This window comes from Artemia franciscana, chromosome 17, assembly GCF_032884065.1.
Source record: "Artemia franciscana chromosome 17, ASM3288406v1, whole genome shotgun sequence".
Taxonomy (NCBI): Eukaryota; Metazoa; Arthropoda; class Branchiopoda; order Anostraca; family Artemiidae; genus Artemia; species Artemia franciscana.
Window position 1 is genome coordinate 42,127,152 of NC_088879.1, and position 26,871 is coordinate 42,154,022.

Consider the following 26,871-nt stretch of genomic DNA (forward strand, 5'->3'; position numbering starts at 1 on the left):
TTATTTTTTATTTTTTTTAGTTTTTTACCTTTTTTTAGTTTTTTTAGTTTTTTTAGTTTTTTAGCTTTTTTACTTTTTTTATTAGTTTTTAGTTTTTTTTTGTAGTTTTTGCCTTTTTTTAGTTTTTTCAGTTTTTTTTTTAGTTTTTTATTGGTTTTTACCTTTATAGTTTTTTTAGTTTTTTAGCTTTTTTATTTTTTTTATTAGTTTTTAGTTTTTTTTGTAGTTTTTGCCTTTTTTTAGTTTTTTCAGTTTTGACGTCACCTAATCCAGTTTTTTCAGGTGACGTCACCTGACACATCCATCCACACATCCATCCACACATCCACAGACAGACAACTTATTTTTATATATATAGATATATATATATATATATATATATATATATATATATATGCATATTGCATTAGTAGAGTTATGCTGCTGTTTTTATTGCAGCTATTCCAGTTTCTTCCACTATCACACGCAGCTGCCCTAAATGGTAAATCTACAAGATCAAGTAGAATCAGGCTCTCCCAAGAAAAGAACAATGCAACAAGTTTGACAGATTCTATCAATGATGCAGTGGTAAGTTATTGCATAATTTTGGAATTTACTGTTTAATTGTATTCTATACAAGAACTTTGAGGTTAAATTATTAAACAGCTAACTCCTGTAAAATTTAGAATGTATTACAAATTCATTTATGGCTTTTCTGTGATTCCTTTAGTGAGTTTTTCCATGATTCCTTTAGAATCAAAAGCTTTTTTGTCCAGTTCAAGTTTTTTTTAGATGCACTTTGCTGATTAAGAGCTATACTTTCCATTTCGTTGGGAAAAAAAAAATACAATCAGCCTGATTATACCTAATATACCAATAGGCTTATGTAAATCAATACGTTCACTGCATAATTTGCTAACTTCTCCTCTCCAAATTTCTTGTATATCATTAATCTCAGATCCATGCTAATTGTGTTGTAAGAGCAACAATCTGGTTTTGTCATGTTTTTATGGCACTTGGTATTAACCAAGTGACATATAGCAATCATAAATTCTGTCAGTCTGTTGGTCTGTCTGCCCTAGTTTTGCTAGTTTAGGCACTTCCAGATAAGCTAGGACGATAAAATTTGGCAGGCGTATCAGGGACCAGACCAGATTAAATTAGAAATAGTCGTTTCCCCAATTCGACCATCTGGGGGGGGGAGTGGGGGACAGTTAATTTGAAAAAATTAAAAAGAGGTATTTTTAACTTATGAATGATTTTCATAATAAAATTTGAGATTTAGAAGGATATCGTTTTTTCAGAGCTCTTATTTGAAATCTCGACAGGATCCGGTGACATTGGGGGAGTTGGAGGGGGAAACCAGAAATCTTGGAAAACGCTTAAAGTGGAGAGATCGGGATGAAACTTTGTCTGTAGAATAAGCAAATGTTGTAGATACGTAATTGACGTAACCGGACTGGATTCGCCCTCTTTGGGGGAGCTAGGGGGGTCCAGTGCTTTAGTGAGTTTGGTGCTTCTGGATGTACTAGGACGATGAAAATTGGTAGGCGTGTCAGGGACCTGCAGAAATTGACTTGATAAAGTTGTTCTCCCCGATTTGATCTTCTGGGGGGGGGGTTGAAAGGAGAGGAAAAATTAGAAAAAATGAGGTATTTTTAACTTACAAGTGGGTGATCGGATCTTAATGAATTTTGATATTTAGAAGGACATTGTCCTTCTTGCTCTTATTTTAAATCCTGACTGGCATTAAGCCTCTGATTTTCTTTTAAATCAATCTATTGATTCTTAGAATTTTTATGGGAAGTGTGGACCTTAGGTGTGATTGATGAATATGACTTTGCATTTTGGAAAGCTTCATAGAACTCTTGCGTGGGACCAAAAAGGATGGTTTTTGCTTGTGTTTCTACCCATTTCTGTTCGTGATTTCAGCTCAGTTTATCATTCGGTTTTTCGCACTCGGGATTGCAGTAGAGAAATGGTATCAGATGTGCATCTTAAACTTTAAAAGTTCTCTCATTGCTGAAGAAATTAGAGTATTATAGAAATATAGAAATTATTAGTAATATTTTTTTGTTTTTGACGGCAGTCAATAGCTCTTGATGAGCTGATCAAAGTATACGCCATCCATTTTTTGGTAGAAAAATTCTTTCATGAGATATACCAGTTTGAAAGTTTCAGGGGTCGACACCTTCAGTAGTAAGGTACACACTGAAACCAAAAATAAGCCAATACAGAAATGATATCAGAAGTGTCTCTTAAACTTTAAAAAATCTCTAATTGCTAAAGAAATTAGAGTTTATCCTTTGCTACTTTCTAAATGATGACTTTAGAAACTTGGCCTATGGCAAAAAAGTCGACTTTTGAACTAAGACAGATAGGTTTTTTTTTTCGACGGCAGTTGATAGTTCTTGATGAGCTGATGATAGTATAATTCATCAATTTTTTGATAGAAAAATTCCTTCATGAAAAATATATAAATACATCCAAAAATGGATGGTCAGTTTGAAAGTTTAAAGGGGTTGACAACTACAGTAGTATGGTACACACTGATACCAAAAATAGGCCGATACCAGTGTTGAGACGTATAAGGGAGTTTTAAACAAAAATGTTTTTGCTCATAATCATCATCGGCAGTGAGGGGTTCGCAACTTTTACTAGTTGGTGTACCTATTGTTTTTTCATGGTAAGACCAGTTTGGTTCCACCTGTAGACCACTGGTAAGACCGCTGTCTTACTGCCCTTTTTAAGAGGCAAAAATGAATAACTTTTCCTGTAAGTTAAAAAATATTCTCAACCCTAACCTTCTCCACGTTTCCAGAATTTAATAAATGCTTGATATTGCAGTTATTTTTATTATCTTTATTTGATATATTCTATTAAGTTTTTGCCTGTTATCTTTTTTTGCCTGTTTTTGTCGTTTCTGTAAATCGCTGCTTTATTTGATTTGAGTGTATAGACTGGATTTTCTTACCGTTTCCCTATGCTCATTGGTATTAGAGTGTAGGCTAATTTCAAGCAGAAGATATTCTCTTCATATCTGCTTCTCTCTTCAAGGTATCTCTTCACATTCTCAGTTTTCACTTCAGCCCTCTTTCTCTCAGACAAAGAACAGGTGTACACAGCCATACGTAAATAATTACCTCATATCTAACTTTGGATTTTAAGGCACTTGTTCCCTTTTGGTAGAAAATTAGTCATCCAACTTGTAAAAGTGCCCAAAATTTAATTAGTCTCGAGATTTAAAATTGATGAGCTGTTTGAAATACTTAATTTTAAAATATAATTCATTTTGAAAATCTGAATATGTTCTCATCGCTAACCTTTTCCTTTTTTCTAGAATTCAGCTGATGCTTGATATTACAATTGTTTTGCTATCTTCATGTAATTCATTCTATTCAGTTTCTTTAGACTGTTTTGTTTTTCTGTAAATCGTTGCTTTTCTTGATTTGTGTCTGTAAACTTGATTTTCTAGCTCATTGATACAAGACTGTAATTTCAAACAAAAGGAAGTTGCTCAATTAATATTAATTTTCGATTTATCTATTTATTTACTGACCATTTACTTCACTTGATTTAAATGCAAATTAATGAATAAATAATGCTAACTACTGTAGCACAATTAACAGTGTTCACCATTCTAGGTCAAGAATAGCCTTTCATTTCTCATGAATAATGAAAAGAATATTGACGAAGTTATGGAAAGATTAAGTCCAGTATTGTCTACCATTGCATCTGCAAGGGATGAATCCTTCTTATCAGCCTGTTTAACTTCTGAAGTCTCAGAAAAAAGTTTTTTTCAGCTCAGCCAAGGTGTACAGAAAGGAATAAACAGTCCAAGCCTATTGAATAATGCATTGGAACAAATTGCAAATCACTGTCTATCTACTGGTATTCTTATATTTTATTCAGTTAGTCTGAAAATTTATTTATTTATGAAACTACGGCATTTATACTGACTTTTTCTCGTATTTGGGGGAGGGGCAAAATGATCGAAGATGGAAAAAATATAAGAAATTATTTTGGTCAATTACCAAATTTGGGATATGATACAGACAAGAGAAGACATAGAAATTGATTCTATTCAGAGTTGTATAATTTCTTTGCTGTAGAGAAGTTTTTGTAGAACATGCGTAGATGCAAATAAAGGAATTTTAAATTGCAAACTTGAGGCTAAAAAACATTTCTCGTGGTGACACACCTGCAGACAAAAAGGCTGAGATTAGCCCGAAGAAACGTCTCAGATAAAATTTAACCCTAAGGTAGCCTTTAAGCTTATACTCACTGTCGCCTTCTTTTAGTTTCGGTCTTTTACTTCTACGTAAGGGAAACCATCTGATTTGAATTTGAAATATTACGTACAAGTTACTTATTATTTGTCTATTTAATGTTTACTTATTTATTATTATTATTTTCTTGTTTATTATTATTTATTTATGTATCTATTAAACCATTTAATATCTAATTGACTTCAGTACTATCAGCTCTTCATAACTTTTCTGGTAGTTCGTTCGTCTTTTCTGTGTCGTATTTAGAAGTATGGATTGTAGTTTCTTACCCCCTCCCCTCCCTTCGATAAAAATTCGGACTTAATTATTAAAATTGTGTAGCACATAAATTAATTTGTCCAGTAAGATAATTATCCAGCAATCCAATAAGGTGTTAGCAGAGAAGTAATTTATCCAGTACGGTTCTTACAGTTGGTTCTATCAAAACTCATGGGATGTCGGGTTGTTCATTAATTAAAGTCATGTAGCATATAAATTGTACCTTGGGGTATAACTACTATTGCGCCTTTGGGACTACTACTATACCCGTTTTAACCATACTCATTTAATTTAATAGATAGGGTAATATCCCCAGTAGACAGAGCCTAATCTTGGACCAATACTTTGATTAGAATGTATATTTAATAAATATGGAGAATAGGTCTCTACTTCTAAATGTAATGTAGATAATTAGAATTGGTTGACAACAATCTAGGAAAATTGTTTTAAATGTTTTTAACGTTTAAACTGTTTTTTAACGTTTAAACTTCAAAAAAGTCCTCCTAACATCCTAGCCTTGTTTAAACAAAATTATTCTGCTTCACAACACTTGTCTTAGCTTGAATATATTCATATTAGAGCCTGTATATGATTTAGGTACTTTAAGATCCTATGTCCAAGATTAGTAACAAAGGTGGATCTGGAGCAAAATCTTGGGGGGGGGGGGAATATGACAAGAGCACCAAGAATTTATCAAATTGATAGGTGGGGGCTGCGGTCTTCACCCTCCTGTCCGCTGGATCTGTCCCTGATCATTAGCACTGACCACTTGGACACTACCTACCAAAGGCATAAGACATAGCCGAAGGTTGGGGGCTAAATGTTAAATATTTTCTGAGACCGCACTGGCTGTACATGACGTTCAAAAAAAAAAAAAAAAGGTGAAAGACAAACACGAGATAATGTTAATTTTCCATCAGTTTCGAGTTGAACGCTGTTTTTCTTTCGCACGTAAAATTGATGATTAATGAATCATATTAGAGATTTATGGTACATTTTTAAAGATCAGAAAAGTTAGAAGCTTGAAATAGTAGCACGAAAAAAAAAGACAGTGGAAAAAACGAGGAAAAACAAAACATAATGAGAAAAATTTTCAGGCAATAAATGATAAAAAATAAAATAGTTATTTTCGCAAAGACCTCTGCCAACTTATTCTCACGGCTAAAAAAATATATATGCTACAAAAGAGAAAATAACCTTTGGAAGTACTCAAGAATAGAATAACAAACATGAACAGGAAAAAAAGAAACAAGAAGCCATCTTTTGGTAACGAAACCAAAAATGTGACTGAAAATCTAAACACAAAGTAACCATTGCAATAGTGGGTTAGGTACAGATTATATCCATGGCTAAGGATAAAGCCTGTGTATTGATTGCTTGACCATTTTGCAATCTGATTTGCTTGGGGTTTGTTAAAATTGTTTATCCTTTTTTTTTAGATTTCAGTCTTGGAGTAGAAACATATTCAAAATTATTTCTATGTTTTTAATGTTTTGTGCAACATATTATGTCTGTAAAATATTACTCCCAAGCTAAAGACTGTTGAGGGGAGGAGGTTTATTTAAAATTTCGGTTGAATAAAGGGGATTTGAAGAACTTGTTGCTGGTAAGAGGGGATAGTTTTGATTCAGGTGAGAGAAGGAAATTTTTGAAGAGTTTAGGCTGGTTGCTGGCCCCTACTTTTGCCCTATGTGTGGATGTGTGAATGAGAACTTATTTCATTTTGTATCCGAGTGGGGAGAGCTGTCTGAATTGCGGAAGGAATGTTTTGGACGAGTGTTGAGGAGTGAATGGTGGTTAATTGAGTGGATGGCTGAGAGGAACGTATGGGCTATTAAACAGCTGCGTAAGTTTTTTGTTTAGGGATTAAGCACAGGGAATCATGTTTGACGGTGTCTTGTTATGGTTCTTATGATTGGTGTTTGCTGGTTAATATATTGAACCTTGGCGTGTGTTTTTTTTTGTTTCTGAAGTTGTATTTTGTTTCTGAGCTTTGTTTGTAGACTGTATTCTGTGTTGCTATGGCCCGCAAGCTTTTTGCAATAAATATTATCTTATCTATTCCTAGCCATGAAGGTATTAAAGATAATGGGATGGTAGATCCACTTGCTGCCAAGACTTTCACTAAAACATAAGCCATTAAGAAAGAATATTAATTAAGGCAGATTAAGGCAATTAATTAAGAAATGGCAGATCTACCAGCTGCTATGGCTGTCTGCTAAACCCTAGCACTTTACAGCATACCATTTGTAAATCTACTCGGTGACGTTAACATTTCCGCAACATAATTTCTGAGACTTCAGAAACTTCTAAAGTGATGATTCGAGATTCTAATGTATCAGATTCTAGTTGTTGTCCTCCATACTGTTTAAAATGTGTTTAAAAGTGCTTAGTTGTTGTCGTCCTTGGATATTCTCTTTGAACAAATTAATTGCTTTGCTAAGATTCTTGTTATCTATTAGCTATAATATTTTTATATACTATAAAAAATAAAATATTTTTCTATAACATTTTTATATAGATAAAATCAACCTTACAGAAAGGACAGTGCGTGTCTAAAAAATGAAAGCTAAAGTTGTTTGATTGTTCCTTTTGGTATGTCCTATAATTCTATGTGTAAGGATATTGTGTAATTTTGTCGATTTCTTTTTAAATTTTGAACTTGGCATCCTTTTTATAACATGCTCTCCCAAAATCAACTGCAGTTAGGGCCTATGGCTCCACCTGCATTCGGTAACGTTAATATTTTCCTGATCATCCGTTTGTTCTAACTTTATTTCTCGTCTACCAAATCTTAAGTGTTTACTATTTAAAAGATTGACAGAACCGAAAAATTTGTTTTTATTACTAGGGTTAATTGGCTTTTACACGGCGTCTGTAATAAACTTAGGAGAACTAGGATACTCTCGCTTACTTCCCGTAAAGTTTGGTTGATATGTCCTAATCAGAAGAATTTAGCAACCCCCCTCCCCCCAAAAAAGGAGTTGGATATGGGCTCTGATTCCCAAAATAAAAGGCTGGGGCTCTAGTCCTTACTTCTCACTAACTTTAGTCGGTAAGACAGCAATTCTATATGGTAGATATCATCAAAAAAAAAAAAAAAAAAAAAAAAAAAAGAAAAAAAAAGTCCTTACATTCCCCAGAGGTCGAATTTTGTCTTGGACATTACCACTTATTTCCTATAAAGTTTGGTTGGGATCTATCAGTCTTTTCTTGTAGGTATCCTGATGACAAGAAAAGCGTCTCCACTTTACTCCCCCCTCCCTAATCCAGGATCATCTGAGAACCACAGATATATAAAAAAGGGTAGAGACCAGACCCTTCAAGCTTTCTCATTAACATGGAGTCACACTGAGTTTTGAAATAACAGTCGTAATTCGAAGAGTTCAGTAGAATTAGGCAAATTTGCTGTCATCATTCTTTCCCACACCATACAAAAGCAGTTTGACCTGTAAGCTAAAATCATGAAATTACGACCAATATTTGAAAAAATTAGCTTGTGGTACGATTAATGAAGGAATCTGGCCGGGAAATTTAGTCTGGCCCCTTTTCTTTTTTCTATCTATGCTGAGAGCTGTAGGATGCTTTGGCGTCTGTGATCAAATAGTCATAAATATTCTAATTTGTAGGCGTCTCCGTTCGACATTTTAAGACGCTTCGAACTATAGAAGCAGAGAATGATAAAACGTCTAGATTCTTTTCTCGATTCCGTCGTTCTTCACAAGAAAGGAAGTCTCTAACTGGAATAGATGCCGTCAATGCAAAGTCTCAAGAAGGCTTATCAAGTAAGAATTTGAATAATTTCAGTTGGTTAAACATAGTTGGGTGCGTGACAAAAGCGGGTATAATTAATTATAGTCGGTTGTTTGTTATAGTTTTATTTTCTAAAATACTGAGTGAAAAACAATCTGTGGCAATTGGGGAAGGGACTGCAATTTTAGCCTCTGAATTTTTATAAGTAATTAAAGGTTGATTTGTTATCTGTCATTTTAAGTTGAAGGTAGTAACAAATAATTAATGTTAATTGACTTCTGAAGCACACAATTGTTTGAACGATGGTAATTTGAAGCTTATTTTTTTAACTAATTTATATTTATAAATTGAGTGTGTCTCACTGCTACACTTTTATAAGAAATTGTGTTAGTTCGGAAGCATTGTATTCTCGAAACGATAGGACGAAAATTATTTGGCGTATATGTATAGCGCAAATGTACAAAATAAAAACGTGACAAATTCTTAGTCTGCTTGCCAACATAACAGCCATCCTGTTTTTTTTTAGGGGGGGGGGGTATTGAATATGAATACAAAAATAGCAACACAAAATTTAAGGACAAAAAGCAGGTCAATTGAGTTAAACTGCTCAATTACCTTTTAACTAATTAAAGCCGCCTATGGAAATAGTTAGACACATGTATGACAAAAATATGCCCAATTTTAAAAACTCATTTGTGGGCACAATGAAAGAAAGTATTGGCTGTATTCTATGCTTAAAGTACCATTGATATCAAAATAGTGCCCCCCCTGGATCCGTCGTAAGTCTTATTCATACCTGCAAACTGCCTGTTTTCTAAGATTTTTCTTTCGGTTTTTTCAAAATGATGGTGTTTTTTTGGACAGTAGCACATTTTCATCGGTGCTGTTATGTTGAACTGCGAAAATAAATTAGGAAAATTAGTTTATTAAATTTGATAAAATAAATTTATAATTTGTCTAACTATTTATATATTTGTATATATAAATATATATATATATATATATATATATATATATATATATATATATATATATATATATATATATATATATATACATATATATATATATACATATATATATATATATATATATATATATATATATGTATATATATATATATATATATATATATATATATATATATATATATATATATATATATATATATATATTATATTTGTCTAACTATTTCCGTATAAATTTACAAATTAACAATATGCTGATTTCTAAAGACAAATGCCCTGCAAAGTAAAGCTACACCCTCTTTAGCGGTTTTGTATTATAAGTTTTTAGCGTATTTTTTGCTTTTTTGTCCATTTTATTTTATTTTTAAATTTTATTTTATTTATTTTTTAATAATTTAATTTTTATATGATAATAAATTTTTATAATAATAATAATTGTAATTTTTTAAATATAATTTTTTTAATATTAATAATAATTTTTATATAAAATAATAAATTTTATTTATTTATTTTATTTATTTTTATATTTTATTTTTTATTTTTATTTATTTAATTTTTTTTTTTATCCATGTTTCTTGTTTTCTTGTTTTCATTTTTGGCACCTGTTGCAAACTGAATAATTGCACATGGAGGAGTAGTAGACTGGTTTAATAGCAAAAACTTGGCAGCCATCGCTGATTTGTGTTTCTTCACAACATATTCAAAATACACTCAAAAAATCAAACTACACTTGTAAATATATACCAAAGTATAAACATTAACTCTTATTGTACATATCGACGAAAACCGGGACGAAAGAATTACCATATCGGTTTGTTCTTGCTTTAACGGGAACTAACTTATCTTGCTTTCTTGTTCTTGATGGTAGAAATTGATCTGGTAGAATGTCACGGTGCTGAGATTTAGAAAGCAAGAACTTTCCAAAACTCATTATCAGAGTTCCGTACTGGTTTTTGGAGTGACGGCAGTCCTAGCACTTCTAGAGCCTTTTTTAAGGGGATGTCACGGCGGCCCAAGATGATCGATACCACTCGCTTCTGAACCGATTCAAGCTCCTGACAAAGATACACTGTTCTAAGTGCTGAGGGTGCCAAAACATGGCACGGATATTCCAGAATGGGGCGGACGTACGTTAGGTATGCATACTTAATACTCTCTGTGTTCGCACTGAACCTACGTATACCGTTTAAAGTTTGTAGACTGGTGTTTGCACTTTTAACCATGTTTTTGATATGTACGGCAAAGTCTTTCCTTAAAAATTGATATTGCAATCTTTACTATTTTATAAAATATACATGGTTGTTTAAGTTTCCGCATAATTAATTTGAACAGTCAGATTTCATTTTCACCGTCTTTGGCACTTTATTTTTAGCAACTCCTGAATTAATGCCCGTCTCTCAGGAAGTATCGACAAATTATGGTTCTGAAGTATAGGTGTTCAGAAAAATGGAGGAGGATTTGCTAAATAATTTCCAGAGAAACTGCCAACGGATTGTTTTTGGTACCCGACGGAACGATCGTATCTCAAGCAGTACGCTGTGCGAAAATGTGGGTCAATCCCGCTTTCTAGGGCTATAAAGAGAAAAAGGCTGAGATATTGAGAATACGTTCTGGGAATGAAGGATGAGAGATTGCCCAATATCGCTCTTGTCGGGCAACCGTCTGGGTCCAAACGAGAAGCAGGTAACCCGCGAATGGGCTTGGAGGATGTTGTAAGAAAAGACTTAAGGAAAATGGTAATTTTTTGGGAGGGTGTAAAGATGGAGGCTTCAAATAGATTGGGATGGAGGAGGAGCTCATCTCTGTAAATAGGCCCTGCAACTGAAATGTTCATTCGACGTGCTAAGCATCAGCAATGGCTCTGGAATATCCTTATCCAGGTTTTAAAAATCTGAATCAGCGTAAAAGTGGAAATGATCAGGTTGGCTTAGATAGGTCTCGAAAAAAAGTGTACTCTTTCATGGTAGTTTCTAGTTATTTGTGTTTGAGTTATATGAACTTGTTTCTACCTGTTTTGGGCTTCGGCATCGCTCTTTACTTTCCTTTCAGGTGATGTTAATTTAACATACCAAATCTATTTGTTAGTTAGATAGATAGATAATTTGTTGATTTGCAACAATTACATACATAAATATGACAAACCAGTGCGCATGCGTGGTGGCATACTTAAGCACTGACAATGTTACATACACTACGAAAATAAAAACTAGTACTGACAATGTTACTTACATTAGCACTGACAAAATAAAAATAAATCAAGCCAAAGTAAATACAAGCCTACAGCATCAACATAAGTATACAAAAAAAAATAAACACAAAATAATTCCGGGCAACACATTAAACACAAATCACCTAATTATTTGTTATTTATTTAAATATTTGAAAACCCGTCATAACTTACATATAAATCCGTCATACTTTTAATCCTCGCACCCAATAATTTTGACAAATTTCAACTTTACGATTATGTTTTGCAATTTTTTAGTAAATAGTAAGTTTATTATTACTGAAAAAATTATTTTCATCTCTGCGCCGTTAATTTTTTTAAATAATTTTAAAAACTCTCGCTTATTGCTACATTCTCGTACTGATACTGGAATTGAGTTCAAAATTTTTGACCCAATATGACGGATGCTGAAACCCGCTGTCGGTTGCAATGCTAAAAGGAAATGAATATCTTTTTTAGAATTAATCACCAATTCCCTGTCACCAGAAGAACAAGCAAAATTGAAATCAGCCTTTGGAGAAGGTTACATGGTTGGGACAAAGGGCTTAACTGGTTCCAAGTCTAGAGAAAAGACAATTTTTTATCTGCAGGTTGTCTACTATGCCATGTCCATTGTACTGCTTTTCTACGTTCTTCGTGTCCTCGGTAAGTAAGATTCTGATAAATTAAAGCTCTGTCGATAGTTGTTTTTCTTTAAAGTGGGAAATTACAATTAAAATATAAGAAAATAATTTCACAGTAATACAGGCGCAGTAATAAGAAAATTTGAAAAATAATAGAACTAAAAAGGGATTTCTAGCCTAAGACTGGCACAATAATAACATAAAAAAGATATTTATTGTGCTATTTTAAATTCTATTTTATTTATGCCCGTTTACGACAGATGTTTAACAGCCGCTTTTCTAGGAACAGCTCTTGTTTTCAAGTGACATTTTCTCCTTATGCAAATTTAGAAGAAATGCAAATCAAGATTTTTGTTTTGTAGAGGCTTAACGGCCTGCCATCAAATTTGCGAATATATTATATATTGTTTTCCTTAAAAAAAAGAAATTGTTTACAATAATTGTTTTCCTTATAAAAGGACTAGATTTTAAATTTTTTTTTTTTACGTTTTTTTTCAAGACCTATCTAAGATTACAAAACACAGCATTTTAGAAGCCAACCTGACAATTTCCACTTTTTACACTGATTCAAGGTTTTTAAAAAATAGATAAAAATACTTTTTTAAATCAAGAAAGATAACTTTACTTAGAAATATTTCTCATTTTCTTATTTATAGATTTTTTAAGTATTCGAGCTTCCCAGGGAATGCCATTATACCCGCCCCCTGTTGGTACCTATGAACTCAAGAGAACATTTCCAAGAGATAGAGAGGTTTAAATACTTAAAAACAGAATCAGCTATTCATCCCAAATGGTTCAATTCCAAAAAGCACTAGATTTTAGATCATTCTTCAAGTTTCTCTTTGATACTGTAATAATATATTGCTCTGTTTTCTAGAGTAAATTTTGTTTTAGCTAAACAGATCGGAGGAAAAGCTTATGCTAAGACTGCCTCGTTATTCGAAGCAAAAAATCAGTCATTTATGACTCGATTTATTAATAGTTGAAAAGAAATCTTTTACAAGCACTAAACGTTTACGTGCCCCATGAAACATGGCTTGTAGGGGGTTTCTCCCGTCATTTTATTCGCATTTTATTCGTATATAACGCCAACTTTTACTATTTGGGTTTATTTCTGCATAATTTGAAACTAGTATGTTACACTAGCTTATAAGCTGGTAATTCTTTTGTTAAACTTTAGTCATCAGTTGCCATTCATAATGAAAATAAATCTTTTACAAGCACCAACGTTTACGTGCCCCATGAAGCATGGCTGGTAGGGGATCCTCACAAGGCAATGATAAGACAAGATGAATTCAATAAACAATAGACTAAATTATAAAATGCACAAAACAAATTGAGAGAAGGCTATGATAAAAGATAGAAAGAAAGAATTAAATTAAATCAAGGGGGAAGAGTACAAAAGCTAGGAAAATCCCTGAATGCAATTTAATAGAAGAGGAGAAAAATTTAATAGAAGAGAAGAGAGACATAGAAGGATGTTTTGATAGAAGAGAGAGAAGTAACAATTTGGAGGATCAATAATGAAACGTGACAAATACAATAATTACACAATAAAAGGTAAATGTGGAAATAAAATGAGAAAGAGAAAGAGTAGAAAACAGAAAGGACCCTGTTGACATTAGGCCATGAAAAAAGAAAGAAAGAAAGAATAAAGTTAAATTAAGGGAGAGGAGTACAAAAGTTAGAAAGACCCGTGAATGCAATTTAGTAGAAGAGGAGGAAGAAATATCAATTGGAAGAATCTGTAAAAGATATGGCAAATAAAATAAACAAAACGCTATATTACACAATACACAAAAAGGAAGAAGAAAACAGAAAAAGAGAAAAAACAATAATTTATACAAGAAAACCGTAAAAACTCTTAACAAAAGAAAAACAAAGAAAAAACAAAAAGAGAGAAAGTGGAAAGAACAAAGAGGATTGAGAAATATCAGTTGCTAGGATCAATAGTAAAATGAGACAAATATAGTGAACAATACACTAAATTACACAATACACACACAAAAACGAAGAAACGAAGAAAGGAGAAAAGAGAAGAAACAAAAATTTACGCTAGAATACATTAAAAGCTCTTGCAAAAGAAAAAAAAGGGATCAGAAACAGGTAATTCCTGGTCAAAATTAGACAACAACACAAAAGGAAGAAAAAAAATAATGATGAGAAGTATAATAGTTAGGAAGATTCCTGAACATAATTTCAATAAAAGAGGAGACAGAAACATTAATTGGGAGACTGAAAATGGCCACTATGTAGTATAGTGCCACCTAGGGTGGCAGGGCTCCTACGGTGATAGAGCCAAATGGTTTATTTTACTCAATTTGAAACTAGTATGTTACACTAGCTTATAAGTTTATCTATTTATCAGTTTAGCTATTTGGCATTTTTTAGCATAAAAGGCCAACTTTTACCAAACGGTCATTAACCTAAATAATTCTAATTTGATCGTAATCCTGGAAACGACTTAGAGACACTTGGCAATCCAATTCTGAAATTAATATCTCCGTGAATGAATCAATTGAAAATACAATTCTCCAAAAACCCTTTGTTGCTAATCATATATCGTCAAGGGTCATGCTCATTTTTTTTTCTTTTTGTAAAAATTGTTGAGTGGGTTTTTTATTTCATGTTACATTACCATTAAAAGTTTTATTCCTCAACCCCTCTCGTAAGTCGGGTAAAATTGACTAAATACTGTCTCATGGCGTCAATTAGGGAGCGGGGAGATGTTACCCCTAGATCCCCCCCCCCATAGATTTTGAGGAATACCTACTTGTAAGTATTTTGATTGAAAATTGCTTTTTTCGGTATTTTCATAAAAAAAAAATTAAAAGCGACAAATTTCCCCCCGCTTGATGTTGAAAACTACAGTTTGCTCCCCCCCCCTCCCCGTTAAATTTATATGAATTAATGAATTTCTGTGCGCTTTTCGTATGTTAAAATTTGACAGTTTATTCCCAAAGAGAACTACTCTGTCAAAGGAAGGCTATGCTTTCTTAAGCTGTTAGTGGCCATGCAGTGGTCAAACTGAACATGTTAGCGGCCATGCTTTCTTAAGCATGTTTTCAGCTTACTTGTTCCTGAATTTTCTCCCGCGGTTCTTTTTTCAAGTTTGTCCCCCACTACTACCAAAAACTGTATTCCAATTGTACTCCTCAAACTGTACGTTAGGAGTTGCTTTTCGTTGAATTTTAATAGCTATTTTTTTTTCTTTAATTTGCATGGTAGCTTAAGCAGGGACCATGTATATCACGCCCTGCTTGTTTTGGTTCTAGTCCTCGTCAGCCTCTGATCAGATCAGTTTAGTCTGCGTAATTTTCTGTTTAATAATTGCAATTCTTTAGATCATACAGAAATTGTTCATCTTTTTTTTATTTGGTGAAAAAAAGTTGCAAGGTTTCTTTGCTTTATTTAGATACGATGTTGACTTATATATATATGCATTTTTATAATAGGATATTTGTATAATTTTTGCCCCCAGAGGCACATTGTTTGGATCTTTTGTGATAGAAATAACCATCTTTAATTTTTGATTCAGTCCCAGGTTTGTCAGTCGGGGTGCTGGGGGATATAAAGGTAGTAGAGTTCTTTCTAATTAGTTTTGTTTGGAAAATGGCATCTGATCTCTAGAGTCACTATCGTACGAGGCTTCCTTTAACTCTACGATCATTTTGTTCCATATAATGAGGCACAAAAAGTAGTCACGTATCACTTTATTAAATAAAACCTATTGTGAGGAATTTTATTTCCTTTGACGCTGTATTAATGTCAAAGTTATTGAAATGTCAATGTTATTTTAATGTCAAAGTTATTGAAATGTCAATGTTATTTTAATGTCAAAGTTATTGAAATGTCAATGTTATTTTAATGTCAAAGTTATTGAAATGTCAATGTTATTTTAATGTCAAAGTTATTGAAATGTCAATGTTATTTTAATGTCAAAGTTATTGAAATGTCAATGTTATTTTCCTTGACAGTGCAAAATCATTAGTATATATTTGATTAAACTCTTTTTCATTTCAGCTTCAAAAATCTCGGCTTTGCGAGACAGTACAGGTATGTGCCTTATAAATGCGGCGTGTTGCTATGACATTGACTAACTTGTTACTATTACTTGACTAATTGTCAAAACCAAGTACAGGCAATTGTAAACTATACGTTGAACGTACTAAAGCTTCACGTACGGCACATATGGTAAACTCTACGTTTAATTAATGAGAGTTATTACGTGTTTTGTTGGGTCATTGTTGACCCAACATAGGAGCACAAACGTTCACTCCTTAGGGAAGGTGGGTCGTCAAAGTACCTTTCAAAGGAGGATCCCTGGAATTCTTCCTTCACAAAATATCGGCTCTTCCTGTTTTATTCATTTCTTGCTTGCTTTGTTTTAGGCTCCATGTTTACAAAGCCCTCGAGAAGTAGCAGTGAAGTGTACCCTGAGGATCGAAATGTGACATTCGATGATGTTAAAGGCGCAGACGAAGCTAAAGCAGAACTTAAAGAAATTGTTGAGTTTCTACGGAACCCTGAAAAGTTTTCATCCCTTGGAGGAAAAATTCCACGGGGCGTATTGCTGGTTGGCCCACCCGGCACTGGGAAAACATTGTTAGCACGAGCTGTTGCGGGTGAAGCTGGAGTTCCATATTTTCATGCTGCTGGTCCTGAATTTGAGGAGATGCTTGTTGGCGTTGGCGCCAAACGAGTCCGAGAACTTTTCTGTAAGTCCTCGTTTTATTATTTCGGAAGATAAAATGTCCAAAATCGTACCCTGAGTATAAGGAGATGCTTATTGACGTTGGTACCAAACGAGTCCGAGATCTTTTCTATAAGTCCTCGTTTTATTATTTAGGAATAAAAAATGTTCAAAATTTTACGCTGAGTTTGAGGAGATGCTTGTTGGCGTTGACGTCAAACGAGTTAGAGAACTTTTCTTAAGTCCTTCATTTATTAATGAAATATTTTTTTTATTAAAATGTCCGAGATCGTAATAGATTAGGGAAGTTAGACTGGGAGGGGTTACACGAATTCCCCTAGAGGAATCGCAGAGGAATGTCCTTAAAAGGGAACCATGCGAAAATGTTGCGTTTTCCGTTGAGCAGTTATTTAGTCTGAAAAATGCTCTTTCCGCCTCCCTCCCTGCAAAAGGTCTAGATTTTGTAATATCTCCCTTTAACTTTGATAAAATCTACTTGTAGTATTTGCTTTCTCAAATCTGGGATTTTCCACCAAAGTTGAAGAAAAATTCTAATAGATTTTATAAAAAAGTGAAAAACTATGTTGAAACCCTAAATAACCCCTTGAAACAGACAGAGATAACCATTAATAAAAGGGAGTAGCCATCCTTTCAGTCCCTCTTCTTAATGCTTGGGCATCATTATTGCTTCACTAAAAACGCTAAAAAAACATAAATAAGAAAGACACCTCTGAATCATAGATGGCATGTAAGACGTCAAATCGACATTCCAGTTGATATTTTTTTTTTTTTTTTTTTTTTACTGGGTTAAGTAGCAAGGCAATCTTACTGTAGCTGAGATTGATTTCTGGGCCCCATGTTTCCAAGCAGAGCCTCTATCCCTTTTTCTATCACAGGGCTCCCTTTTTAAACAATAGACTATCATCTCCAGTAGCCTTTATAGTACGGGCCATGGAGCCTTATGAAACGGGCCATGAAATTGATCTAAAATGGGCGAGAAAAAAATATTTTTGCTCCCTCCGCACAAACAAACCTTTTGGAGTATCCTTTCAATAGTTCTCAAAATTTCTAAATTTTATATATATATATATATATATATATATATATATATATATATATATATATATATATATATATATATATATATATATATCTATCTATATATATAAAAATAAGTTGTCTGTGGATGGATGGATGGATGTGTCAGGTGACGTCACCTGAAAAAACTGGATCAGGTGACGTCAAAACTGAAAAAACTAAAAAAAGGCAAAAACTACAAAAAAAACTAAAAACTAATAAAAAAAATAAAAAAGCTAAAAAACTAAAAAAACTATAAAGGTAAAAACCAATAAAAAACTAAAAAAAAAACTGAAAAAACTAAAAAAAGGCAAAAACTACAAAAAAAACTAAAAACTAATAAAAAAAGTAAAAAAGCTAAAAAACTAAAAAAACTAAAAAAAGGTAAAAAACTAAAAAAAATAAAAAATAAAAAAAACTAAAAAAAAGGAAAAAACTGAAAAATAAGCTAAAATAAAGGTAAAAACCAATAAAAAACTAAAAAAAAAGGAAAAAACTAATAAATGACGACACTCAAAGAGAAAAAAAAGGCAAAAACTACAAAAAAAACTAAAAACTAATAAAAAAAATAAAAAAGCTAAAAAACTAAAAAAACTAAAAAAAGGCAAAAACTACAAAAAAAACTAAAAACTAATAAAAAAGCTAAAAAACTAAAAAAACTAAAAAAAAGGCAAAAACTACAAAAAAACTAAAAACTAATAAAAAAAATAAAAAAGCTAAAAAACTAAAAAAAACTAAAAAAACTAAAAAAAGGTAAAAAACTAAAAAAACTAAAAACTAAAAAAAACTAAAAAAGGTAAAAACTAAAAGAACTAAAAAAGAAAAAAATAAATGACGACACTCAAAGAGAAAGCGACCAGGACAAAAGGAATGTTCGATTAGCAATCAACAAAGCACCGGGACACAGGGAGTATAAATGACGACCCGGGGGAAACAGGGGGATATAAATGACGACCGGGACAAAAAAACTAAAAAGAAAAAAAAACTAAAAACTAATAAAAAAACTAAAAAATCTAAAAATCTAAATAAGCTAAAAAAGAAAAAAAAAGGAAAAAAATAAAGGAGAAAAACAAAACTAAAAAACGAATGTATATACAGACCGGGACACCGGGATACAAATGACGACCGGGACCCGGGACACAGGGAATATAAATGACGACCGGGACACAGGGACACAACTCCGGTACACCGGGATACAAATGACGACCGGGACACAGGGAATATAAATGACGACCGGGACACAGGGACACAACTACAACGGGGACACCGGGGGAAACAGGGGGATATAAATGACGACCGGGACAAAAAAACTAAAAAGAAAAAAAAACTAAAAACTAATAAAAAAACTAAAAAATCTAAAAATCTAAATAAGCTAAAAAAGAAAAAAAAAGGAAAAAAATAAAGGAGAAAAACAAAACTAAAAAACGAATGTATATACAGACCGGGACACCGGGATACAAATGACGACCGGGACCCGGGACACAGGGAATATAAATGACGACCGGGACACAGGGACACAACTACAACGGGGACACCGGGGGAAACAGGGGGATGTAAATGACGACCGGGACACCGGGACAGGGAATGGTCGATTAGCAATCACCATCAACAAAGCTCAAGGGCAATCATTAGAATCATGAGGTATAGATCTGAATACAGATTGTTTTCCCATGGACCATTATTATTATTATTGTTTTCCCATGGTCCATTTCCCATGGACCATTATTAGTTTTTGACGATTTTCGAGGACCATGGGCTGGACATAATCATTAGGATTATAATTGGTCCTCCAAATATAATTATTCTCCAAAATAAATACAAAATTTCGTATTTTTGTAGATAGGGCCTTGAAAGTCTGCTATAGGATTCTCGGACATTTGGAATTTGATGGTTTAATTTTTATCAAGATCACTCGCCTTTTTGGGCGTTTTTTGCTCCTTTTTGAAAATCAGGCAAATTTTTGCAGGCTCTTAGCTTTTGATTGGTAAAATTAAACTTAACGAACATTATACATTTGGAATCAGGATAAAAAGTGACCACTTTGACTTATCTATTGCTATCGAAACTCTGTTTTTTATGTTTTTGATTTCTTTTGAGCACCTTACTTACAGTTCGTTACCACGAGCTGTTTGATACAAATATCGACTGAATGAAAGAATGACTGAACAAAATTACGTTTTCGTGTTTGACCTTGAATTTGATGAATATTACATATTTAGAATCACTATTTTTTTTTGGGGGGGGGGGGTGCACCACGGCTCCCAGGTATCTTAGAGACCTCTTCTAGGAAGCTAGTTATTGAGGTGGAAAGTGTTATGAAGAATGTTTGAAAGGCTCGTAAGTTATAATTTCACAGGATTCAGTGTTATTGTTGATTTGCTCCTTTTTTTCTGTCTTTTTTGTGTGTATGGCCACTGGCTTTTAAATGTGCATATATATCAAATGCGTATATTAAATGCGCGTATAAGTCAATTCTTTTTTTGTATATAATAGCTAAGTTTAGATTGAAATTAGACTAGGCTTCTTAGAAGAAGAAAAAAATGACACTAAGGCTGATAGAAAAGAATTCACGATTTGTAAGGAACTTTTCATGTTCAATGTGTGAGCATTTCTTAGACGAAACAAAATATGAATTTCTTTTGGCATTGTCTTTTAAGCTAAATTTTAAGATTTTTCTTTTGGTTGACACCATTGGACACAATTTGAAAAATTGCTCTTAGAAGGAACGTTAACTAAGTTTTGTGCAACCATGTCACATACGCGGTGGGCACATAGATGACCACAAAATTTAGTTGTAGAGAATATTAGATCCATGATCCTGGTTCAAGGCTCATAACTTTACTTAATTAGTCTCGCAACTTCCCTCCGGGTGTGAGAATTGATGTTGGAAACACGCAGGTTTAGCAACAGAATGGTGGCTATTACCCTAAATTGACGTGTTAACTGATCGAGCAGAATGCGGAAATACTCTTTTTCCAGACAAGATCTTTATCCGTTTAATTTATTTCTTATATAATTCATGTTTTATAATTTTTATTTGTTTTCAATTTTAGCTGCTGCAAAAGACCGTGCCCCTTGTGTCATTTTCATTGACGAAATTGACAGTGTTGGCGGAAAGAGAACAAATTCAGCATTGCATCCATATGCCAATCAAACTATTAACCAGCTTCTTTCGGCGATGGACGGGTAAATTATTGCCTATTAATTTCTAATTAAGCTAGCTTTTTGTCCATTTAGTTTGATTAAAATTACGTTTGTATCCAAGATTTTTGTTTTCGGGGGTAGGGGGAATCCAAAAGAATTTATTAGCAGGGGTTATATAAATGCAATTTTTTTTTTGTGGGGGGGGGGGGTATTTAAGGTATCTTTTCTTGCATTTTTGAATCCAATTTGCGGGTCGGAATTTTTTTTTGGGGGTAAAAAAGAATAGTCTAATTTTACCTGCATTTTAACGAACAGTTTACAAGTCGGATAAACTTTTCAGGGCGTGGGGGGTGTTGGTCAAATCCAGTAGCCCAATATGTTATAGCGTCTGGAGGACGACTTCTGTATCGTGATCGCCCCATGATTTCATTTTTAGTCTTAAAGATCTCAATCCCCCCCCCCATTAAGCACAAAATTATTATTTTTAGGCAGGTTTACCAGCCCCTGTGTGCATGGCCGGGGCTTTACATGTTTGATTAATTACTGAACTAATGTTTCGTTTTGTGTATCATAGTATGGAATCATCTTGAGCTGATTCGACTCATTCCTCCACAAAGAAAAATGGTGAGGGGGCGGTGTATTCTCATAAGGTATGCCTGATTTCTTTTTTAATGAAACCTGCTAAAAAAAATCGGCATAATTGGGCTTTAAAAGTTTCAGTATTGGGCCTAAAAACTCAAACATGGCAACGCACGTGATTTTTAGTTTTTTTTTACTCCCTCTCCTCTACCTGATTCCTTTTCTCTTTCTTTTCTTTTTCTCTCTCTCTTCCACCTCCTCTCTTTCTCCCCCCCCCCCGGTCTCTCGTTATCGTTTTCAAAATTATTGCTATGCGCGGTATTTGGTGGCTGTAACCAATATTCATTTTTTAGCTTGACTAAAAACTAGTTAAAATAAATAACTAGTACTAATAGCTATTTAAGTCCTTAACTTTTAATGAAGTAATAGCTATTTATTTTTCATTTATTTTTTAAAGTTTGTAAAAATGTTTCTATTTATATTTGTGTTTGTTAAATCGGCTATCGTAGCACTCAAAACGAACGCTAAATTATGTTGATTTACACCCATAAAGAAAACACAAAAAAAAGAGTCACTTGATTAATGCACTTGGAAACAGGTCATTTGGGGGGGGTTGTCGCTTTTCGTTCGGCGCCTCACGGGCTGTAGCTTATTCTGACGCCTGATAAGCGTCCTGACCGATGCTGAAGGTGGGAAGGTTTTACTAAACATATTCTAGTATTTTCATTTATCTAATTTATATGTAATATTTTATCTACGTAATTTATAGGTAAATTTACCCAAATTTTATGCAATATATAGGTAAATTAACTTAACATTAGACTGTCTTGTACTATTCTGTTTATTCAAGCAATTGCTTTATTTGACGCTACTAAACTGGATACGGTAACTTTGTTTTCATTCTATAGCTGAAGTTCTGCTTTGTCTATCAACCAACTTATGTTTTGGAATTGAATTTTTTTTTTATTGAAAAACATGTAAAATTTGAGGTTGAAAAAATGCCAAAATATGGAAATTTTCCTATATTTTGAAAAGGTTTCTATCATTTTCTAAGAAGAAATCTAATTAATAACGTCATCTTGGTTCTGTGAAAGGACCTAATAAATCCAATAATATGTCTTGGTTTATTTAAATAACTATCACAGCACTCAAGAATGATCGCTAAATTATGCCCCTTTTACAATTACAATGAAATTGAAAAAAAAACTTTGCTTGTTAAATGCATTAATGAAATAAAGCAGGGAGGAATTTTTACAAATCTGTTCGCACGGGACTTGACGAATGTTCCCTGATCAGCGCGGAAGTTAGTGCCACTTGCTTAGTGCCACGTCGCTTTTCTGAATTTCACTGTTACGTCATCTCTTTGATTGAACAAATTGGGCAAGCTTTGGAACTCTAGGGCGCATTCGTAGATGATGTGGTGGTGTCCCAGTATTAACTTTAGTAGCTGTGTATTCAGTAGTATTTTCGTAGTTGCGATCAAATCATAGCTATGAAATAATTTCAGGTTTCATCCAAACGAAGGTGTTATTGTTCTTGGTGCCACCAATAGACGTGACGATCTAGACAAAGCGCTTCTTCGACCTGGTAGATTTGACATGGAAGTTCAAGTCCCACCCCCTGATTTCAGTGGTAGGGTTGACATTCTCAAGTTGTATTTGGGAAAGGTCAAGACCGGAACTGATGTAGTTATTGAGAAGCTTGCTCGAGGGACGACAGGATTCACTGGAGCAGATTTGGAAAATTTAGTCAATCAAGCTGCAGTCAGAGCTGCTATGGATGGCGCTGTTGCTGTCACTATGAAGCATTTGGAACACTCTCGTGATAAGATTTTGATGGGTATGGTTATGGTCTTCTCTCTTTTCTTATCCAATTGTTTAATCCTCTTTAAATTGTTACTTTCCAAAGTTGATCTCTATCGTGCCGCAGTCGATCCGCTCTTCGTCCTGCCATAACATTTTTATTTTAATAAGGAGTCAGTTATGTGGAAATTTTGTTTTGAGAAGCTTGAAGAATAAAATTATTGCTATTGTTATTACATTACCCTGGATCCGGTTAAAGATATTTTTTTCATCCTTAGCGTACAGTGTTACAGGCAATTTAGCGGAACTATTTTAGGGGTCTGGCCTAGAATTCTGATTTATCGAATTTAAAGATAAGTTTGAAATAATTGAAGTTGCGATCTTGGTATTACCTTGATGGCAATGGCCAGTATTGCTTCTGTTTATATCCTATTATTTTAGATATTTGTTTTCTGAGTTGCTGTCTCTCCTTTAAATGGTATTTTAGTCCCTGGTGTCCAGCCTTACAGGCTATTTATTAAAACTGTTTTAGGGATGTGGCCTAGAATTGTCATCTATTCGAAGTGATAGCTAAGTCTGAAATAGTCGAATCTGTGGTCGCACCAAGAGAGGACGGAGCGCTACGCGGTTGGCTGATCTTTTGGTTCTCATAATATTGTTTCATGGATATGGTTATGGTTTTCTCTTTCTTTTTGAAAGCATTGAAATGTAAAAAAAAAACACTAAAAAAGCTAATTTTATTTCAAAGTTTCGTTGTAATAAATTCGTTGCTTTATTTTATATGTATATTTATAGGTTTATTTTTATTTCATTATAATAGGCTTATTATAGGTTTATTTTATTCCATTGCAATAGTTCTATCGTTGAAATTAGTTTCAGAATAAAAATGATTCTAAGACAAAATCATTAGATGTAAGAATTTTGGTGAATTTTTGGATAGTCGTAATTACGGAACAAATTTTACTGTGCATTATTATATTCATGAGCTACAGAAAATACTTTCTTGAAATGTTGGCATTTTTCTACATACAGGGGGGGGGGGCATGCGAGTTCTCATTATTGTCTTATAAGTTGAAACAGGTTGTAAGGAGAGGCTACTTTATTTTGTGTCAGTAATTGATACAGCAGGTACGATACCTATATAGAACCAGGTAGGCATCACTGATGAATCATCACTAGTTTTGGTGGGTTTTTCCTGTGTTTTTTACTGCTATGTCGAAGTTTTTCAGGAATTTATATTCATTAATCTGGGTTTTCCCAGCTACACCTTTATGCAAAAACAGTTGTATTGTTTCATCTGCTTTTTTTTGTCGCAGGCTCATGAATTATAAAGGTTCGCCAGCCGTTATAAAAATTTTGCATTTTTGAACTTTGTTATGTGAGGCCTCTTTCTGCCGTCTAAATTGTTGCTAACTATTTTCTGTTGACATGGTTAAACAGAATCGTTTTACTGGTAATCCGTGGAAACCCATTAAACGGATGGGAAACTTAAAAATAGGCTCTTAAGAAAAAGACAAAAAAGAGAATTTCAAGCTCTAAAATAATTTTAGTTTTGATTAAAATGAGGCACAAAACTATAAAAAACAAGACATTCATAGCTATTTTCTCGCTGTCCCAAATACAGATACTATAGGACATTTTGAAACTTCTAGGATGATTTTCATCCAGGAGTATATCCAGGGAGAGGGGGTATTGGGTTGATTCCTCCTCCCTTTGGAAGTATTTCTCCGACTCGTAAATTGGTCGACTCGTAAAAAGACTATTTCACCTAAAAAACTAAAAAAAAAATTATGCGACTCGTGAATTGGTCTTTAAAATGAATGCAGGTAAAAATCTCTCCCCCCCAAAACAAAAATTGAAAAAAATATTTTAGCTAACATTCTTTTGGTAAACCTCTCCTCCCTCGAATAAAATCCTGGATATGGCCCTGTTGCCAACAATTGTTTGCCAAGTTGTTCTCAAGCAGAGTTCGGTATGGCAATATAGATCAGGAAGATGAAAGTGTGTTTCAGCATGAGGAGCTTAGAAATCCAGTTTTGGCAAATATCTCAAAAATGTGAAATGCCAATTATGAACTTTGGGGCCCGGAAGCAACAGTTTCTTGAAATGAAAAAAAGATGCATCGTTTATTTAAATTCGATGATTTTTTTCATAATTAGGCCGTAACAATCCATCAATGATTTTTCGGAGTGTTAGAGGCTCCACTAACAATTGTTGTTTACAATTTTCATTTTAGGTCAAGGAAACACAATTGTTAGGAAAATTACTTCCGATGCTTTTTTATTGTTTTCATTTTTTAGGATGGTGGGAATAAGCCCCTAATATTTGTTTTTTTCAGGTCCTGAAAGAAAATCCAGAATTCCAGATCAAGAAGGGAACCGAATCACTGCCTTCCACGAGGCTGGGCATGCTCTTGTTGCTCATTACACTAAAGGGTGTGACCCCCTTCACAAAGTCACCATTATCCCTCGTGGTGTATCCCTTGGTCATGTAAGTATAATATCTTTTATAGGTTGTGTTTTGATTTAAAAGTCTATACCTAGGCCGGAGCCGGATTGTCCACGAGGCTGGACATGTTCTTGTTGCTTATAACACTAAAGGGTTTATCCCTTGGTCATGTACGTATATTATCTTTTATAGGTTCTGTCTCAATTAAAAGTCTAAATCTAGGCACTGCATCAATCTAAAGAGCGGGATTTGTCGACAAAGAGGTTGAAGAGTGAACTGAAGTAGCGGGAAGTTAAGGGGGCACTCATCCTATCCTCCCTCTCTTCCTATCTCTTGATAAGTAGATACTATAGCCCGAAGAAACCCGATCCATAAATAAATGAAATCAACACAAAAAGCTAAGAGGGCATTTTTTTTCAATGCGAGTTTAAAATAAGATATTTATTTTTCGTTGTTTTACGAAACTTGTTTTTTTAGTTTTAATTTCTTTTTAGTCTAGAAAATTTATCAAAATTGTTTGCTTGAAATTTAGACATCAAACTTAAACGAAAAATAAAAAATTAAAGAAGAAGCCTAGCCTCCTTTTCTCCCTTCGGCACTCGCATATGGTTTATGTTTTCATCGGGCTGGTTCTACTTTTGTATAGCCTTACTAACAGCCTTATAGCCTTACATAACCTTACTTACATGAAAATAGCTTAAACACATGAAAATGTTATACCACTGTCATTTTTGGATAATAACTTAAATATATACAAATATTTATAAATACCATTTTTAAGGTACGACATTTTCAGTTTTCATCGATTCTTTATTTTTGATGAGTTAACATACATATATTTACGTTTTCACGGCTCAAGAATGATTTGTTCAAAATTTTAAGTTTCTAGCTTGAATAGTTTAGCTTGTATGTTTGGAACGTAAGTTCCGTTCATGTTAATAATAATAATAATAATAATCTTTATTCTTTCCCTTTATCACAATGCAATAACATGGGTATCGTCAAACAAAAAAAGAAAATAGAAAAACGCA

The 26,871-nt window shown here is 33.4% G+C and overlaps 1 protein-coding gene across 1 annotated transcript in view; it reads left to right on the top strand.

Annotated features, from left to right (window-relative positions):
- Positions 1-26,871, top strand: part of LOC136038256 (ATP-dependent zinc metalloprotease YME1L-like) — a 51,438-nt gene that overhangs the window by 14,631 nt on the left and 9,936 nt on the right. Inside the window, exons 2-9 of the mRNA XM_065721373.1 lie at positions 439-567; positions 3,624-3,870; positions 8,156-8,311; positions 11,934-12,119; positions 16,489-16,815; positions 20,921-21,053; positions 23,098-23,429; positions 25,731-25,882. Coding sequence (XP_065577445.1) covers positions 439-567; positions 3,624-3,870; positions 8,156-8,311; positions 11,934-12,119; positions 16,489-16,815; positions 20,921-21,053; positions 23,098-23,429; positions 25,731-25,882 — 1,662 coding nt within the window. The remainder of the gene's footprint in view (positions 1-438; positions 568-3,623; positions 3,871-8,155; positions 8,312-11,933; positions 12,120-16,488; positions 16,816-20,920; positions 21,054-23,097; positions 23,430-25,730; positions 25,883-26,871) is intronic.